The 20,889-nt window shown below is 40.2% G+C and overlaps 1 protein-coding gene across 1 annotated transcript in view; it reads left to right on the top strand.

The window, feature by feature from the left end:
- The first annotated feature begins 2,715 nt into the window (after positions 1-2,715).
- Positions 2,716-20,889, top strand: part of LOC117832831 (glutamate receptor ionotropic, NMDA 2B) — a 59,232-nt gene continuing 41,058 nt past the window's right edge. Inside the window, exons 1-3 of the mRNA XM_034712126.1 lie at positions 2,716-2,816; positions 10,201-10,409; positions 10,811-10,982. Coding sequence (XP_034568017.1) covers positions 2,763-2,816; positions 10,201-10,409; positions 10,811-10,982 — 435 coding nt within the window. The 5' untranslated portion in view covers positions 2,716-2,762. The remainder of the gene's footprint in view (positions 2,817-10,200; positions 10,410-10,810; positions 10,983-20,889) is intronic.

The following is a 20,889-nucleotide window of genomic DNA, read 5'->3' as shown; positions in this document are numbered from 1 at the left end:
TAAAAAATATGAATAAAATAAAAATATATTCTATAATCTCGTTCTCTACAGATCAGAAGCTTCAGACATTTCCTTCAAAATCCAAAGAAAAGTGTGTTGTTTGTTTGACATGATGACAGATCAGTTGATTATAATGTATTGTATTATTCTCTTTCTTTTTTATTCTTATTTATTTATTTATTTATTTGCACTTTTGGACACACCTCGCATGTCTCAAACGACTGACCCCTAATATTGCACCAGAAATGAAATGCACTGTTGCACATTTCTCTGAAAGTAGTTCTTGTTGAGTGGCAGAGCATTGTTATTGTTGCTGCATTATTAAGTTGTGGAGGAAATGCAGGTATGACCCTGAATGACCCCACAGACCTGCACAAAGTGAGGACTTGAAAGGAGACAGTCTCTCCCGGCTGATGGAAGACTTCCTTTGTTTGAGGAGTTGAAGTTGCCTCCTCTTTGCTGCAGGAAGGAGACTGATGCACTCTTTGGTCTCCTCTTCTATCGGATCTTTAAATGATTAATTGAGTGTTTTGTTCTTTTTTATCTCTGACATTTATTATTTATTGGGCTTTTGTTTATGTTGCACTGATGGCCGTCACAGGGATAATAAGACTACGTTGACCCTGACCCCGGATAATGAACATAATATAGCCCAGTACTGAAGGTGGCACTGCACATCAGACATACAGTCATGGCCAAAAGTTTTGAGAATGACACAACTATTAATTTTCACAAAGTCTGCTGTTTCAGTTTTTATAATGGCAATTTGCATATACTCCAGAATGTTATGAGGAGTGATCAGCTCAACTGCAATTAATTGCAAAGTCCCTCTTTGCCTTGAAAATGAACTTTATCACCAAAAACACATTTCCACTGCATTTCAGCCCTGCCACAAAAGGACCAGCTAACATCATTTCAATGACACACAGGTGTCACACACATTAACACAGGTGTGGGTGTTGATGAGGACAAGGCTGGCGATCAATCTGTCATGATTGAGTGACTGGACACTTTAAAAGGAAGATGGTGCATGACACCATTGTTCCTCATCTGTTAGCCATGGTTACCTGCAAGGAAACACGTGCAGCCATCATTGCATTGCACAAAAAGGGCCTAACAGGGAAGTTTATAGCAGCGAGTAAGATTGCACCTCAGTCAACCGTCTATCGAATTATCAAGAACTTCAAGGAGAGAGGTTCAATTGTTGCCAAACAGGCTCCAGGGCGCCCAAGAAAGTCCAGCAAGCGCCAGGACCGTCTCCTGAAGGTGTTACAGCTGCGGGATCGGGCCACCACCAGTGCAGAGCTTGCTCAGGAATGGCAGCAGGCAGGTGTGAGTGCATCTGCACGCACAGTGAGGCGAAGACTTTTGGAGGAAGGCCTGGTGTCAAGGAGGGCAGCAAAGAAGCCACTTCTCTCCAGTAAAACATCAGGGACAGACTGATATTCTGCAGAAGGTACAGGGACTGGACTGCTGAGGACTGGGGTAAAGTCATTTCTCTGATGAATCCCCTTTCCGATTGTTTGGGGCATCTGGAGGAAGGCTTGTTCGGAGAAGACGAGGTGAGCGCTACCATCAGTCCTGTCTCTTGCCAACAGTGAAGCATCCTGAGACCATTCATGTGTGGGGTTGCTTATCGGTCAAGGGAGTGGGCTCTCTCACAATCTTGCCTAAAAACACAGCCATGAATAAAGAATGGTACCAGAACGTCCTCCGAGAGCAACTTCTCCCAACCATCCAAGGGCAGTTTGGTGATGAAGAATGCCTTTTCCAGCATGATGGAGCACCTTGCCATAAAGCAAAAGTCATAACAAAATGGCTCGGGGAACAAAACATTAAGATTTTGGGCCCTTGGCCAGGAAACTCCCCAGATCTTAATCCCATTGAGAACTTGTGGTCAATCCTCAAGAGGCGGGTGGACAATCAAAAACCCACAAATTCTAACAAACTCCAAGCATTGATTATGCAAGAATGGACTGCCATCAGTCAGATTTGGTCCAGAAGTTGATTGACAGCATGCCAGGGAGAATTGCAGAGGTCTTGAAAAAGAAGGGTCAACACTGCAAATATTGACTTATTGCATGAATTCTGTGTAATTCTCAATAAAAGCTTTTGATACTTATGAAATGCTTCTAATTGTATTCATTATACCATAGAAACATCTGACAAAAACACCTAAAAACCCTGAAGCAGCAGACTTTGGGAAAATGTAATATTTGTGTCATTCTCAAAACTTTTGGCCATGACTGTACATGATCTGAAGGTCATGCTCAGTTTTTCCTGCTGCAGAAAGTAAAGGAGTGATACAGGTTAATGTCCACAGGTGGAAAACACCTCCTGTGGCGTTCTGTGGAGCCCCTCTGAGGTCTCAGTCTGCAGCTGAGGGGCTCTAGTGGACTCCAGAGAGGTGTGCAGGAGGAGCAAGGTGTTGTCCACAAACCCCCTCTCAGACTCCTCCACTAGAGACTCAGAATAAACTCCCAGGACAGAGTCAGCTGATGAAACACCTGCAGAAACGGCCACCTCGCTCCTGTGCTGTGTAAAAACTCAGAAATGGCACCCAGAGGCGACATCACCATCAGGAGCCGGCCGACGGGTCAAAGCAGAGATGATATAAGTGTGACAGTGATATCTCCAGCAGGTGATGGATGCTTCACTGAGCCTCTCCCTCTGTCCCCCTCCTGAATGTGCTCCTCTGCAGGTACCTGATGAATGTGACGTTTGAGGGGCGGAATCTGTCGTTCAGCGAGGACGGATACCAGATGCATCCGAAGCTGGTCATCATTCTGCTCAACAAGGACAGACAATGGGACCGGGTGAGTGACAGTGTGTGTGTGTGTGTTCCTGTAGCGTGTGTGTGTGTGTGTTCATGAAACTCTCATGATGATGAGTTAATGAAGTTTAAGGAAACGATGGGGTGACGGTGAGTTACCTCTGATGGTGATGTGTGTGTGAGTCTCTGTCTGTCTCTGGATCTCTCGCTCTGCTCATCAGATTCTCACTTTTTAAGCAGTTTAAGCTCCGAGCGCTTCAGATCGCTGTGATTAGATCAGATCTGAGCGCTGAAGGTGACTTTAACCAAACTCTGCAGCAGCAGCTTCAACATGCTCGTTTTCTACCGCTGGATTCAAAAGTTAGACAGACACAGAGATTTATTTATTCCTGAAACACGTGTAGTATTTCTACAGTTTAAATGTTAAGTTTATACATGTTTTTGTTTGTGTTTTGATTAGATTAAAAAATCATAGAACTAATTTTCTCATGCAAAAATAAAATGCTAATTTAATCAACTTGGAGAAAAAAAAAATCTTTCAGCACTTATTTCTGTTAAAGAATAAAAAACAAAATGAAAATACAAAGTATAAAAAAGAAAGAAGATGTTTTTTAAAAAAAGGGAGCTGTTAAAGGAGAAAAGAAAATGTGAAGAATTAAAAAAGAAGAAAAAAGGACAAATAAGAAAGAAAGAAAGAAAAACCAAAGGAGAGACAGAAATAATTTTAGAAAAGAACAAATGAAATAAAAAGAGGGAAAATAAAAAGCTAGAATGAATGAATGTCAAATAAAGAAGAAAAATGAAGAAAAAAATAAAAGACAAAAATAAAAAAGAGGGAGAAAGAAAAATGAGATGAAAAAAGATATATAAAAAGAAGGAAAGGGAAAAACAAAGGAAGGAAGAGAGAAAGAAGGAAAAGATTACAAAGAAAGAAAGAAAGAAAGAAAAGATTACAAAGAAAGAAAGAAAGAAAGAAAGGAAGAAAAGATTACAAAGAGAGAAAGAAAGAAAAGATTACAAAGAAAGAAAGAAAGAAAGAAAGAAAGAAAGAAAGAAAAGATTACAAAGAAAGAAAGAAAGAAAGAAAGAAAGAAAGAAAGAAAGAAAGAAAAGATTACAAAGAAAGAAAGAAAGAAAGAAAGAAAGAAAGAAAGAAAGAAAGAAAAGATTACAAAGAAAGAAAGAAAGAAAGAAAGAAAGAAAGAAAGAAAGAAAGAAAGAAAGAAAGAAAAACTACAGGAGAGACAGAAAGACATTTTTAAAAGAACAAATGAAAGAAAATAAGTAAAATAAAAAGAGAGAATGAATGGCAAATAAAGAAGAGAGAAAAACTAATAAAAGAAAGAAAAAGGAAAAAAGGAGAAAATAATAAAAGAGAAAAAAATAAAAAAGAGAGAGAAAAAAAAAGAAAGAAAGAAAGAAAGAGAAAGAAAAAGGAGATATGGAAAAGATATATAAAATGAAGGAAAGAAAAAATAAAGTAATAAAGAAAAGATTAAAAATAATGGCGAAAGAAAGAAAGAAAGAAAGAAAGAACAGAAATATAAAGGAGACAGAATGAAAATTAAAATAGAACAAATGAAAGAAAGAATAAACGAATGACAAATAAAGAAGAGAGAAAAACTAATAAAATAAATAAAAAAAGAGAGAGAGAGAAAGAAAAAGGAGATATGAAAAAGATGTATAAAATGAAGGAAAAGAAAAAATAAAGGAAGGAAATAGGGATACAATTTAGAAAGTAAGAGAGAAAGAAAGAAAGAAAGAAAGAAAGAAAGAAAGAAAGAAAGAAAGAAAGAAAGAAAGAAAGAAAGAAAGAAAGGAAAGAAGGAAAGGGAAAAACAAAGGAATGAATAGAGAAAGAAAGAAAAGATTACAAAGAAAGAAAGAAAGGAAGAAAAACTAAAGGAGAGACAGAAAGACATTTTTAAAAGAACAAATGAAAGAAAATAAGTAAAATAAAAAGAGAGAATGAATGGCAAATAAAGAAGAGAGAAAAACTAATAAAAGAAAGAAAAAGGAAAAAATGGAGAAAATAAAAGAGAAAAAAAGAAAAAAGAGGGAGAAAAAAAAGGAGAGTTATGAAAAAGATGTATAAAAAGAAGGAAAAAATAAAGGAATAAAGAAAAGATTAAAAATAATGGCGAAAGAAAGAAAGAAAGAAAGAAAGAAAGAAAGAACAGAAATATAAAGGAGACAGAATGAAAATTAAAATAGACAAATAAAGAAAGAATAAACAAATGACAAATAAGAAGAAGAGAAAAACTAATAAAATAAATTTAAAAAAAGAGAGAGAGAAAGAAAGGAGATATGAAAAAAGATGTATAAAATGAGGAAAGAAAAATAAAGGAAGGAATATGGGATACATTTAAAGTAAGAGAGAAAGAAGAAGAAAAGAAAGAAAGAAAGAAAAAGATTACAAAGAAAGAAAGAAGAAAAGAAAAGATTACAAATAAAGGAAAGAAAGAAGAAAGAAAGAAAAGAAAGAAAGAAAGAAAAGAAAGAAAAGATTACAAGAAAGGAAGAAAGAAAGAAAGAAGAAAGAAAGAAGAAAGAAAGAAAGAAAGAAAGAAAGAATAAGAAAGTAAGAAAGTAGAGAGAAAGAAAGAAAGAAAGAGAATAGGAGGAACAAAAGAAAGAAACTGACAGAGAGGGACGAAAATGTAACAATAAAGTTATAGATAATAAATAAATAAATAAATAGATAAATAAATAAATAGATAAATAGATAAATGAATAAATAGATAGATAGATAGATAGATAGATAGATAGATAGATAGATAGATAGATAGATAGATAGATAGATAGATAGATAGATAGATAGATAGATAGATAGATAGATAGATAGATAGATAGATAAATAAAGTGGATGGAATGTTTTGCCGTGAGGATGAGAGCACACAGCACGGCTCTGTGCAGCTCATCTTAATCCCACTCTGGTGCAGAACTGGAGAGAACCGCTCAGAGCTGCAGAACGTCTTGGTGCTTGAAAATCATCAGAGCAGTTTGCTCTGAGTGAGACGTTGAGACCGAGCAGACGGCGAGGGGAAACGATGCAGGACTCATGGTGCTGTTTGCAGCTGCAATCCATTCTCAGTGAATATCATGCTCATACTTTTTCTATCACACATATAATCGGCCTGTGTTGAAGTCCGGGTGCTGGAGTCAGTCTCAGATGCTGTCTGAACATGAGTAGCTCTAACAGGAAGAAGAGGTGGATGTAAGAGGTGGATGTAAGAGGTGGATGTAAACGAACATATTTATGTTCAAAGTATGAAAATATGAAAACATGATTTAAAGGACGTGAGTCAAACGTCCTCTGAACTCTTCCATGTTCTCAGTGAGCTTCAGAGAAAGTTAAAGACTCTTCAGTTTCAGAGGAATGAATCAAACCTCTGTAAGATTGAGTTTGGGAGAAGGAAGGTGTGAGTTCACGCGGGGCAGAAACAATCCTGCGCCAGAGTGACCTCTGACCTCTGCAGAGTTCCCATCATGCACCTGTGTTCCCCTCCATTGTCTCTGCGTCCTGTCGTCTCAGTGTTTCTCTCCTTCTTCTGCCTCTCTAATCTATATTCTGTCCTCTGATCAGAGAACAAGGTGAATCTCTCTCTCCTCTCTCCCTCCCTCCCTCCCTCCCTCCCTCCCTCTCTCTCTCCTCCCTCCCTCTCTCATGTTTAATTCTCGGCTTGACTCCCAGCTGAACCACTTCTCCTGGATCCTAATGACTCCAAGCTTCTACAACCATGCTTCTTTTTGCAGCTTTGAAGTTGGTGTAAAGACTCTGTAGTGTCCAGTCCGGTTTACTCCCCCCCGGCTGACGTTAACCCCCTTTCTCACCCCTTCCCTCCCCCCTTTTGTCTGTCTTTCTTTCATCCTGTCCCGTTTCTGTCTCCTTCTCCTGCTCACTATTTTGTTTTTGACGCCTGCAGAGATACACAGCCTCAGCTTGTCCACTCCAGGCATTCTTGGCAAGTTTGTGTTCCCTGGAGTGCTTTCAGTGTGTGTGTGTGTAACAGAAAGTGTGTGTGTACATTTGCATATTTTACAAGTGTGCAAACCTCCCTTCACACACTCGTGCCTCAGCTCCCTGCCCTGCCCTCTCCTCTGTAACCGCGTGTCCAATTATCTGATGATCCGTATCCGTCTCCCGCTCCCTGACAGCGGCGCTCACTCGCTCCGAGGAGGAAGAGGAGGAGGTAAAAAGAGCGCTCAGGCAGAGCCTTCAGGTCCGCTCTCATAGGTGGAGAGGAAACGGACTAATTGACGCCGCTTGTTGGGTTGGAGGGCCCTCCAGACGTTGAGCCGGATTCTCGTCTGCAGGAGAGCCGGCGTTTAGCATCTGAATGAGCTCCATCTCCATCTCTGCCCTCGTCACAGAGTCCTGCTTGACTCTTTGCTCCTTTCTTTCTTTCTTTTATCTCTGCTCAGTCCATCCCTTTGTTTCTCCACCTCTCCATGCACACCACACCTTCTTTATTTCCCCTGCTTCCTTCTCCTCTGTCTCATCCCTCCTTCCCCAGCTCTCCTCTTGATCTGAATTCTGCTACTTCCCTCGCTCCACGCTCGTCCTTCTTGTTGACCTTGCTCTCATTCTTTACTCTTGGTCCAAGTCCTCTCTTTCCTCGCCTCTTTTCCTAACTTCCTCCATTTTTGTATTTTTCCCTCCTCACTCCATAAATAAAGGAATCAGCTTTCCTACTGAGAGTGAACTTAAAGGGATAGTTCAAACACTTTGTGCGCTCTATTTGGAAAATGTTCAGAGCTTAACTTGGCCATCATAGAGCCTCTTTCTGCAGACGTGACACATGCATGTTCCTCTTCCTGCAGCGCTCTGATCAGGGGTTCAGGTCCGTGATGATACATGGTGAGTTTTGATATTTGTGCGTCTCAGTCTGAGAGCATCTGAAGATCCTCAGTCCTCCATTCAGCTTCTTTTCTGATTTAACTTCTGAAAAGTGAAGAAAGCTGTGAAGAAACTGCCGGTCTCCTCATATTCAGAAAGATCCTGAAGTCCTGTTGTTGCCCAGGAGGTCTCTGGGTTCATGGACTCACAGGTTACACACCTGCTCCACCAGGTAACTCTGGATCTCTGCTGCCCTCCAGGTAGAGAGGAAGTTTCTCCTGTTGAGTCTCTTCTTCTTCTTCTGTGAACTCCGGATCATAATGGTGTCACGTCATCATCTCTGTCGGAGTCTCACACGGGACTTCCTCCAGATCCGTGTCTAGGCCCATCTCCGATCCGCTGCAGTCCGGCTCTGATTGGTCCGTGATAACTGGAACAAGGGGAATAATAACATACTGATGTACTGAAGGGTATTATGACCTTTTCTCCAAACACAGCAGAAAAAAGTAAAGTTTTTTACACCATCCCTACAAACAGCAGCTTTAACTGTAATTCTAGCTAGCTTAAAGGTGACATATCACGCTTTTTTCATCAACATATATTGGTCTAAGAGGTCCCCAAAACATGTCTTTAAAGTTTATGCTCAAAAAAACACTTTGAAATCAGATTTTGGCATTCCTGAAAAACACTCAACCCTCTGAATCTGATCCAGAATCTGATCCTGACGGAGAGGCGCCTGCAGCAGGACCTTTCTGAACCATTGGTCACAGATTTAGTGTTTCTTGTTGTTTTATTTGTCAGCATGTCGACGTGTGTCTTGGTACACAGCTACCAACATGTAGCTATGTGGCTATGCTAACTAGCACTAGCACTTTTCCATGCAAACTAAAAATCATCCACTAGATCTTCAAATCTGCAGACGTGGGGAGTCAAACCGACCTTTGTGTTTATTAAGACAGCCTACAACTAGCATGCCTCCCTCCTAAGCTCCTTGTTAGCACACACGTGTGCAGGGAATGAAAAACGGAGGAGGTCACACCCCTCTAGTGGGCAGAAAGCACGTAGCACTGAAAGCATTGAGTGACAGTGTCAGTCTGAATGTTGCAAAAAACACAAAAAGACAAAATGTTGTTTTTGAATTTTAAAGTCAGAGTTTTCGGTGTATTTATTGTAGCTAACTTCCCCGTGGTAATCCCTGAATCAAGGATTCTCCTCCTCCTCCTCTCCTCATCCATGTTGTCTTTCTGGTCCTCTGAAAACCTCTGACCTGTTGAAGTGAAGTGTAAAAAACTGCAGTTCCTCGAGTGTCCACTTAAGGGTGTCTCTGAAAGCAAGAGAATCCCCATCAACACCAATGTTAAAATGCCCAACTTAACAGCAGAATTTAAAATGTTTACAGCCCGGAACAGAAACAGTAGACGTCTGAATGGTTCTTTTCTTTATTCAAATAAATTGTGAGTGTAATTATTGGGTTGGGTCAGCATTCAAATATGGCGACCACTTTTGTCAGGCTTCAAAAAGCCTCTTCTTCTGTAGTCATGTGACCGAGGTTTCCCCTTCTGTAATCACTGAATCAAGGATCCTCCTCCTCCTCCTCTCCTCATCCATGTTGTCTTTCTGGTCCTCTTAAAACCTCTGACCTGTTGACTCCAGGTCTGGCTCCGCTCATCATGACTTTGGTTTGTTGTTGTAGTTAAGTGAAATACGATCTGGTGATAACACAGAGTGTTTTATTCTGAAAATTAACCCATTTTGTTTTGGTGAAACCTGACTTCCTGTCCCGCTCCATCTGCTCTGTTGAGATTGATGCGTCGTGCTCCGGCATCCTCTTCCTCAAGTCTTGTGTATCCGATCCGGAGGACTCCGACCTGCCGGATCAGAGACGCAGCCGGAACGCAACGGAGCGGATCCAGTGGAAGTTAACACATTGACTAGAATAGAAACCGATCAGATCTGATGCTGTGACGGATCAGAGACGGATCTGGTGGAATTTGGCCGTCAGTCTTTAGTTTGGTTGTGTTTTGGTCTCTTTAAAGCTGCAGACCTGAACGCAGAGGAACATGCATGCGTCTGCAAAACCAAGAGGCTCTCTGACATCAAAGTAAAGCACTAAAACATATCTACAAAGAGTGCACACTTAAACCAACGTTAAAAGATCTAAACGAGGGGGCGCTGGTGGCCTAGCGGTCTAAGCGCCCCACGTACAGATGCTATAGTCCTCGTTGCAGGGGTCGCCGGTTTCGATTCCCAGCTGGTCGACCATTTCCTGCATGTCTTCCCTCTCTCTCTACTCCTCATATTTCCTGTCTGTCTTCAGCCGTCCTATCAATAAAGACAAAAAGGCCAAAAATATAACTTTAAAAAGTTCTCTTCCTGGTGTCTCCACAAAGGGGCGGAGCTAACTGAGATCTCTGTGGTTGATACACTTGCTGTGGATGAGTACCTCAAACTCTCTGTATGTGAGTTGTGTGTGTGTGAACTGCTGTTGTGGATTTCATCAGATGTTTAAGCATGTTCCCTCTCAGTGCTTCATGGCGTCTGAATTGACCTCCTTGTCGTGTCTGCGTCTGTGTCTGCGTCTCTGCAGGTGGGTAAATGGGAGAACGGCTCCCTGTCCATGAAGTACCACGTGTGGCCTCGCTACGAACTGTACGGAGGGGCGGCGACCAGAGAGGACGACCACCTGTCCATCGTGACGCTGGAGGAGGCTCCGTTCGTCATCGTGGAAGACGTGGACCCTCTGAGCGGGACCTGCATGAGGAACACGGTGCCCTGCCGGAAACAGATCAAAACTCTGTGAGACTCAAAGCTCAGATTCAACCAATCAGTGTCAGAGCCTGAGGTGAAATGTGTGAGAATCCAGGATGAGAATGCATGTCCGTTTTCAGAGGGTTGTTGGATGAACTTAGAAACAGGAAAGGGTCTTTTTTTTCTTTCTTTCTTCAGCCAGAGTGACCAGAGCAGAGACGAAGAGGGAAACCTGGCGACTGCTGAAAGTGTGATTTTTTCTTTTTGTGAATGATGTTAATTTCCTGCGGCAGCTGTGCAGAGCCGGAGGTCGAATCCCTCCACACTTCGTCTGTGCGAGAGTGACAGTGCCAGATAGCAAATCAGCGTTACAGTGAACTTTTCCTGCCACACGTCTCTCCGGCTCACACGTCTGATGGAGTAATGATCTGTTTATCTTTCCAACGCAGGAACCAAACCAAGGACTCCGGGATCTACATCAAGCGCTGCTGCAAAGGTTTCTGCATCGACATCCTGAAGAAGATCGCCAAGCAGGTCAAGTTCACCTACGACCTTTACCTGGTCACCAACGGCAAGCACGGCAAGAAGATCAACGGGACCTGGAACGGCATGGTGGGAGAGGTGAGGAGAGGCTTCTGGTTAATAATAATAATAATACCTAAGTTTTATATAGCGCTTTTAAATAACTCAGAGACGCTTTACAAATAAATAAATAAATACAAATAAAGACATACAAGACAAGCAGACGACAAGGGAAGAGGTGGAATAATGAATGTGAGGGGAATGCCTGTTTGAAAAGGTAAGTTTTTAACTGTTTCTTAAATGAATGAAGTGAGTCAGAAGGCAAGGCAAGGCAAGGCAAGGCAAGGCAAGGCAAGGCAAGGCAAGGCAAGGCAAGGCAAGGCAAGGCAAGGCAAGGCAAGGCAAGGCAAGGCAAGGCAAGGCAAGGCAAGGCAAGGCAAGGCAAGGCAAGGCAAGGCAAGGCAAGGCAAGGCAAGGCAAGGCAAGGCAGCTTTATTTGTATAGAGCATTTCATACACGAGGGCAACTCAATGTGCTTTACATTAAAACATTAAAATCATTGGAGACATTCAGACAAGCATAAAAGAACATAATTAAAATGACAAATATGATAAAACAGAAAAGAAAAGGAAAATTAGAAATATATTAAAAATTACATTAAAATTTTAATTTAAAGTGGGTTAAAATAATCTAAGATAGGAAGGCAGAGGTAAATAAAAAAGTCTTAATCTTTGATTTAAAAGAGGTGAGAGTTGGAGCAGACCTGCAGCTTTCAGGGAGTGTGTTCCAGATATGTGGTGCATAATGACTAAACGCTGCTTCACCATGTTTCCTTCTGACTCTAGGGACTGAAAGCAGACCAGTACCTGATGACCTCAGAGGTCGATGTGGTTCATAAAGTAGCAGCAGATCAGCAATGTATTTTGGGCCTAAACCATTCAGGTCTTTATAAACCATCAGCAGGATTTTAAAGTCTATTCTCTGACAGACAGGAAGCCAGTGTAGAGATCTAAGAACTGGAGTGATGTGGTCTACTTTGTTGGTCCTTGTTAGGACTCGAGCAGCAGCATTCTGTATGAGCTGCAGCCGTCTGATGGACTTTTTAGGGAGTCCTGTAAAGACCCCGTTACAGTAGTCTAGTCTGCTAAAGATAGATGCATGGAGGAGTTTTTCTGCATCCTGCTGAGACATGAGTCCTTTAATCCTTGATATATTCTTAAGGTGATAGTAGGCTGACTTTGTAATTCTCTTAATGTGGCTGCTGAAATTAAGGTCTGAGTCTATGACTACACCAAGGTTTCTGGCTTGGTTTGAACATTTCATCATTGCAGATTGGAGCTGAGCAGTAGGGGGGAGAGAGTTCCAGAGGGTGGGGGGCGGCTATGGCAAAGGCCCGGTCCCCCAAGGTACAGTGCTTGGATTTAGTGATGGGAGTGAGGAGGTTGGAGTCAGAGGATCGGAGACGGCGGGAGGGGTGGTAGTACTGGAGAAGGTCAGTGAGGTATGGGGGGGCCAGGTTATTGAGGGATTTGTACGTGGTGAGCAGGATCTTGAAATGGATGCGCTGTTTTACGGGGAGCCAGTGGAGCTGTTGAAGGACAGGGGTGGTAGTACTGGAGAAGGTCAGTGAGGTATGGGGGGGCCAGGTTATTGAGGGATTTGTACGTGGTGAGCAGGATCTTGAAATGGATGCGCTGTATTACGGGGAGCCAGTGGAGCTGTTGAAGGACAGGGGTGATGTGGTCTCTGGAGCGGGAGTGGGTGAGTAGCCGGGCAGCAGAGTTCTGTACGTATTGTAGTTTTTGTAGATGGGAGGAGGGAAGACCATACAGGAGGCTGTTACAGTAGTCGAGTCGTGAGGATATAAAAGCATGAATTAGGGTTTCAGCAGCGGATTTGGAGAGAGTGGGACGGAGGCGGGCGATGTTGCGGAGGTGAAAGAAGGCAGTTTTGGTGATGTGACGGATGTGGGGTTGGAAGGAGAGAGTCTGATCGAAGATGACGCCAAGGTTCTTGATCTGAGGGGAGGGGGTGACTGAGTGACCATCTATGGAGAGCTTGAAGTCCTGGGCGGAGGGGAGGAGGGATTTGGGGCCGATGATGATGATGATCTCAGATTTGTTACTATTGAGTTTTAGAAAATTGGTGGTCATCCATGATTTTATTGCAGATAGGCAGGTGGTGAGGGTGGAAACAGTGGCAGCGCTGATTGTTTTGGTGGAAAGGTAGAGTTGGGTGTCGTCGGCGTAACAGTGAAATTGGAGTCCATGATAGTCTTTTGCAAAAGAAGGTGACACCCTAGATTACAGTTTGCATCATCATCCTCCAGTTATATAAATGTCCACCCTGTAAAAGCTGCTGTGGAGACACAGCGGCTGGTAGATTTGCAGATTATATTGTAGGTTAATGTTTGTAACTCTTGTGACAGTGCAGCTGCCCTGAAGGTCAATATCAATATTTTACCTGGAGGTCTCAGACTACCTCCATCTGTAACAGCAACACAAAAATATTTCCTGAAATTCAAAAAATGTTTAGAAAATCAAAAGTGTTTCACAAAAAAAAAGTATTTCTCAAAATGCAAGATTTCACTGAAGAAAATTATAAAAAAGGATGAAAACAGCTAAAAGTTTGTGTTCCAGGAAATATTAAACACAATCCAGAAAAACATTTAAAAAACACACAAAAATATTTTAGAAAACAACATATTTCACAAGAAAGAAAAACTAAATCAATATTTCTTGAAATTCTCAAAACCAAAAATTATAAAAAGGAGGAAAACGTTTTTTATTTTCAGAAAGAATTTAACCTCTTTTCTAAAAGTGTTTTTTTCATGGAATATTACAGGAAATGCAAAAAAAAATTTTTTTTTTGACACAATGCAAAATACTACTACCAATAAAGATATTTAAAAAAAAATTTAAAATGTTAAAAATGTTCAAAAAAGATTTCTTAAAATGCTGATTTTTTTTTAACAAAACTCCAAACATTCCACAAAACAAGAAAATTATAATAAAGACAAAAAACAATCATAAAATATTAAACCTATGTTCTAAAAGTGTTTATATGTTTCATGGAATATTACAGGAAATGCAAAAAAAACATTTCACCTAATGCTAAAAATATTTGACACGATGCAAAATATTTCTTTACATACAAAAATAATCTAGATTTAAAATTGTTCAAAAATGTTCAAAAAAGTTGTTGTTGGAATTCAGATTTTTTTTTAACAAAATTCAAAATATTTCACTAAAAACAAAATAACTAAATGGAACAAAATATTTTGGGTTTTCTGAAAATATTAAACCTCTTTGCTAAAAGTTTTGATGTTTCATGAAACATTACATGTAATGTAAAAAATATTTAACTGAACGTTAAAATGTTGAACATGGTGCAAAATATTTAGCAGACTTTTTTTTAATGAAATGCAAAAATATTTTACACAATTCAACAAAAAATCACAAAACAGAAAACTAAAAGAAATTCTCAAAATCCCAAAAAAATGCTGAAATTTTTTTTAGAAAAAAGACGATTTTTTTTTTTGTTCAGATAATATTAAATCTCTTTTCTAAAAGTGTTTTTTTATGGAATATTACAGGAAATGCAAAAAAAAAAAAGGAAAAACAATTTTAAAATGTTCAAAAAATATTTCCTAAAATGTATAACTATTTTTTTTAACAAAACTGAAAACATTCCACAAAACAAAAAAAATATATGAAAAGGAGGAAAAAAACAATTTTTCTTTTCAGATAATATTAAACCTTTTTTCTAAAAGTGTTTGTTTCATGGAATATTACAGGAAATACAAAAAAACATTTCACCTAATGCTAAAAATATTTCACACCATGCAAAATATTTCATTACATACAAAAATAATTTAAATTTAAATTTGTTCAAAAATGTTCAAAAAGATTGTTCTATGAATTCAGATTTTTTTTAACAAAATTCAAAATATTTCACTAAAAACAAAAAAACTAAATGGAACAAAATATTTTGGATTTTCAGAAAATATTTGTTCTTTTTGCTAAAAGTTCTTTTGTTTCATGAAAATATTTAGCAAAAAATTTAAAGAAATGCAAAAATATTTCACACAAAACAAAAAATCATAAAACAGAAAACTAAAAGAAATTCTCAAAATGCAAAAAAAGTTGCTGAAATTTTTTTAGAATGAAGACGATTTTTTTTCTGTTCAGATAATATTAAACCTCTTTTCTAAAAGTGTTTTTTGATGGAATATTACAAGAAATGCAAGAAATATTTCACTTCACGCCAAGAAATGTTGACACAATGCAAAATACAAATCATAATAAAGATGTTAAAAAAAAACAATTTCAAAATGTTGAAGAAATATTTCTTAAAATGCAGAATTATTTTTTTAACCAAAATTCTGAAAATATTTAACCTCTTTGCTAAAAGTTTCTGTTTCATGAAACATTACATATAATGCAAAAAAAATGTAACTTAGCATTAAAATGTTGAACATTGTGCAAAATATTAAATGGAAAAATTTAATAAAATGCAAAAATATTTTGCACTAAACAACCAAAAATCACAAAACAGAAAAGAAAAAAAAATCTCTGAAATCAATGAACAAAACCATTTTTTAAAGAAATGTTTTTTCAGACTGATTATTTTTATAAATGTAAGAAAAAGTTTCTGATTTTCAGAAAATATTTAACCTCTTTGCTCAGGCGTCTGGGTTTCTTAAAAACATTACAGGAAATTCAAAAAAATGTAACCTAACACAAAAATATTTCACATTATGCAAAAAAACATTTGCAGAGAAAATTCTTGAAATGCTAAAAAGATTTCACTTTATAAAAATGTGACCGCAGTTTCAACTTCACTTACTGATACAACTTTTACACAACAATGATGTTTTTAATCCTAGAAAGTTTCAGATATTTCTATTTGTTCAACTCTTCATTTTGAGTTCTAACCTCTGCAAGGATGAAAGTATTGTGCTTATAAATAATCAGCCTTGCAGCCTGACTGTAGGTTAGGAGTGTCTGCACAAATACAAACTGCACAGCACTCAGCAGCAGAAGATATTTCACACATTTAACATGAACTCAGTGATTCTGGTTATAGTCATGTTTTGATAAACCTGCAAAGACTAAGGATGCAGGTTCAGCTCAGTGGTTGAATTGCAGTTCAATCCATCAAGCTTTATTTATACAGCACCTTTCATACAAATCAAATGCAATTCAAAGAGCTTTACAGCGACTGAAAACAAGAAGCAGAAATAAAATAATAAGACATATTATAAAACAAAAATGGATTTTAAAATAGAGACTAATGCACACCAACAACAATCAAATATGTGTAATTAAAATAAGTTAAAGCATCAAATTAATATTAAGAATATAAATAGTTAAGATAAGTACATTTAAAATAGGTAAGGATAACAATTGAGAATAAAATTAAGGTTAGAAATACATTAAAAAAAGTTGATAAATTATAATAAATAAATAAGAATAAAATAAGATAAACAGTAAAAAATGATAAAATAATAAAGTAACATTTAAATCAATATAGTAGTAAAAGTAATTAAAGGTGACACATTTTCATCAACATATATTGGTCTAAGAGGTCCCCAAAACATGTCTTTAAAGTTTATGCTCAAAAAAACACTTTGAAATCAGATTTTGGTCTGCCTGAAAAACCCTCTTCTTCAGCCCTGCTCAGAACAGGCTGTTTTCTCTCTGACCACGCCCCCTCAGGAAGTGGGTGTGGCCTCGGCTCTCCAGCACGTTGATCTAATGTTTACATGTTGGCTGAATATACACGGCTGCTCACAGACCCGCGTTACTTCAACCCTCTGAATCTGATCCAGAATCTGATCCTGACGGAGAGGCGCCTGCAGCAGGACCTTTCTGAAGGATTGGTCATAGATTTAGTGTTTCTTGTTGTTTTATTTGTCAGTATGTCGACGTGTGTCTTGGTACACAGCTACCAACATGTAGCTATGTGGCTATGCTAACTAGCGCTAGCACTTATCCATGATAAATAAAAATCACCCACTAGATCTTCAAATCTGCAGACGTGGGGAGTCAAACCGACCTCTGCCAGAAAGGCAGCGGGACCTTTTATGAAGGATTGGTCACAGATTTAGTGTTTCTTGTTGTTTTATTTGTCAGTATGTCGACGTGTGTCTTGGTACGCAGCTACAGCTACAGCTATGAACATGTAGATATGTGGCTATGCCAATTAGCGCTAGCACTTATCCATGACAAATAAAAATCATCCACTAGATCTTCAAATCTGCAGACGTGGGGAGTCAAAGCGACCTTTGTGTTTATTAAGACAGCCTACAACCAGCATGCCTCCCTCCTAAGCTCCTTGTTAGCACACATGTGTGCAGGGAATGAAAAACGGAGGAGGGGTTGAGTTGTATTTTATACAGTCTATGGGCTGAACAAGCTCCGAGCTCTGACTTCCTGTTACAGACCGGATGGCGTTGTGACGTATGAAAACACTGAAAACTGAAACGGCTGGTTTCAGCACACATTTACAGAAAGGTGGAGAAATCAGAACAGGGGCAGAATGGAGTCTTTGACTTTTCAGGGGGTTTGTAGACAGGGACACAGATTTCAGGTAAAGAACCATTAAAAAGTCAATTTTGCATGATATGTCACCTTTAAGTAAAATTATAAAACTCTACATAAAGCCAGACTGAATAAATACGTTTTATTTTACGTTTAAAAGTCTCACTATCTTCAGATCCTCCATCGTCTCAGAGCGTCGTGTATGAAAGCAGCATCACCAAGTGTTTCTGTTCTCCTCTGAGGAACGGCTAAAAGAGAGGAGCTGGAGGATCTGAGAGGCCTTCCTGGTTCATACACTAAAAGCATCTCAGCATGTAGTCTGGTGCGAACTAACTAGTAAAAGAGTGAGAAGCCCAGGTCCAAATCCAACCTGGGTCCCTTTGCTGTGTGTCATCCCTCGCTCTCTCCTCCACGTTTCCTTCTCTTCTGAACAATAAATGCATAAAAAAGATCAAATCAGAATCTTTAAAAGGATGCACCTGCAGAATCTGCAGCATTAAGAGAGCTGCAGTGACTTGGAGGAGCAGACACACGTGTGTCTCCAGTCCGTGTTCACACCTGTGTTCTATCTTCTATAGGAGCCGCCTGAAGCGTCCATCTCTCCTCTGAAGGGTTTTTTCATACCTTGAGTTATGAGCGTTCCTTTCTGGGTCAGCCCCGCGCCCCCTAAAGGCCCCTCAGGCTCCTCAGGCCTCACTCTTATGTCAGATGGGTTAAGCACTTCACCCATCGGTGCACAGATTCAGTTAGCGGCATCGATTCTCTTCGGGTTGTAAACCTTCCCTGATGGACGTTGTTCCCCAGGTGAGGTCGATGTCACTCCTCATACCTCAGCCCAGGAGAGCGAGTGGTGCTTTCTGACTTTGGAGGTTTGTTAATGAAGGAAATCGATGGCGGTCCCAAAGGTCACAGGTCGAACGCACGCTCCGTCCCTCGCTGAAGTTTTGAAGGACCTTCACGAGTCCCCGGCGAGATGACGCGTCTCCTTCCTCCTGCTGTAAAACTTCTGCCATCTCATTTCCATGAAAACTGACCCGTTTAATCTCTTACATAAAGCCATTTAAGTCCTCCCGCCAGTCTGCCAGTCAGGGTCTTTAGTGGGCACTGAGCTGAGAGGCTCACCTGTAATAAACTATAGCGCCCTGACTCAAAGTGCCATAATGTGCAGCCTCCTCCTCACCCCCACAGATGGACGGTCATTAGGGGAGAGTGAGAGAGAGGGGGAGTTCATCACTGCTCCTCTCCCTCACACAGCGACAGACGCACATGCAGACGAGGGACAGATCTGCATGAGAGATCCCAGAGAGGAAGAGACGTGTGGATTTAAACACAAGGACACAAACGGACCTCCATACAGACTCTGTGTCCCAAAATGCTATCATAACGTCAGGCTAACGTGTTCCAGGCTTTACACTCAGGACTGCAAACTCACATATTGATATCATGTCTTACGGTTATGTTCTAGTCATCTGACAAACTGTGGTCATTCCACTTCTCCACAGAGACAGATGGTCGAAATCTGGAAAGAGATGGAGCCTTATTTAAAATTAAAAACATATCTGACAGCCGATTAGCTAACATCAGATAAAGTTAGCATTTAGCCCCTCCCTAGCTCCCTACAGTATTAGCTGAGAACTTATGTTGCTAATGTTACTTTATTATGTTGAACAAATGTTATCGTCACGTCACGTCACACCTCCTCTAGGGCTCAAGGGGCCACGTCCGGACCCACATGGCTGAAAATGAGGCACCAAAAGCGGGTAAAATACTCTGCAATGACCCCTTGAGGAAAAGCGTTTTTCCTCTCCAAATTCAAAGTCTTGTCCTCCAGGCTCCAGGGGCCACCTCCGGACCCACATGGCTGAAAATGAGGCACCAAAAGTGGGTAAAATACCTCTGTGATGACCCCCGGAGAAAAAGCTGTTTTCCTCTCCAAATTCAAAGTCTTGTCCTCCAGGCTCCAGGAGCCATGTCCAGACCCACACGGCTGAAAATGAGGCACCAAAAGTGGGTAAAATACCTCTGTGATGACCCCCGGAGGAAAAGCTGTTTTCCTCTCCAAATTCAAAGTCTTGTCCTCCAGGCTCCAGGGGCCATGTCCAGACCCACACGGCTGAAAATGAGGCACCAAAAGCGGGTAAAATACTCTGCGATGACCCCCGGAGGAAAAGCGGTTTTCCTCTCCAAATTCAAAGTTGGTGCAGAAGACTGTGGAGAACTACTTTTTTCCCCCTCAAAAAAATACTCAGGAATTGTTTGTAGAATTGATAAGGAATTGGATTGGTTGCTAAATGCTGACAATAAATCTCTTGGTAGCTCATGGATTAGCAAATATGTTGTTCTGACTTAAAAAATGACCCGATGTCCCTAACATGTTTTACTTTTTCTGAGCTAATGCTAGCTAAGGAGGGACCATAGACTATAATATGGATGTAGTCGCCATGACGTCACCCATTTGTTTCTGAAGCTGAGTTTTGTAGTCCATCGTCGGTTGTGAGCATATTGGAAATGCTGACTAAACCTAGCTTTGGTCAATGTAGCATGAGGCAAAGAGGTGGAGTTGTGGCAGGTCTGCTAACAGCGACAGTGTGCCCGCGTGTCAAAATCTTAAAGGTGACATATCACGCTTTTTTCATCAACATATATTGGTCTAAGAGGTCCCCAAAACATGTCTTTAAAGTTTATGCTCAAAAAAACACTTTGAAATCAGATTCTGGTCTGCCTGAAAAACCCTTTTCTTCAGCCCTGCTCAGAACAGGCTGTTTTCTCTCTGACCACGCCCCCTTAGGAAGTGGGTGTGGCCTCGGCTGTCCAGCACGTTGATCTAATGTTTACATGTTGGCTGAATATACACAACTGCTCAGAGATCACGTTACTTCAACCCTCTGAATCTGATCCAGAATCTGATCCTGATGGTGAGGCGCCTGCAGCAGGACCTTTCTGAACCATTGGTCACAGATTTAGTGTTTCTTGTTGTTTTATTTGTCAGCATGTCGACGTGTGTCTTGGTACACAGCTACCAACATGTAGCTATGTGGCTATGCTAACTAGCGCTAGCACTTTTCCATGCAAACTAAAAATCATCCACTAGATCTTCAAATCTGCAGACGTGGGGAGTCAAAGCGACCTTTGTGTTTATTAAGACAGCCTCCAACTAGCATGCCTCCCTCCTAAGCTCCTTGTTAGCACACATGTGTGCAGGGAATGAAAAACGGAGGAGGGGTTGAGTTGTATTTTATACAGTCTATGGGCTGAACAAGCTCCGAGCTCTGACTTCCTGTTACAGACCGGATGGCGTTGTGACGTATGAAAAACACTGAAAACTGAAACGGCTGGTTTCACACACATTTACAGAAAGGTGGAGAAATCAGAACAGGGGCAGAATGGATTCTTTTACTTTTCAGGGGGTTTGTAGACAGGGACACAGATTTCAGGTAGAGAACCATTAAAAAGTCCATGTT

This window comes from Notolabrus celidotus, chromosome 20 (assembly GCF_009762535.1).
Source record: "Notolabrus celidotus isolate fNotCel1 chromosome 20, fNotCel1.pri, whole genome shotgun sequence".
Classification (NCBI taxonomy): Eukaryota; Metazoa; Chordata; class Actinopteri; order Labriformes; family Labridae; genus Notolabrus; species Notolabrus celidotus.
Note: the sequence above shows the minus strand (reverse complement) of the source record. Positions and strands in the feature narration are given on the sequence as shown.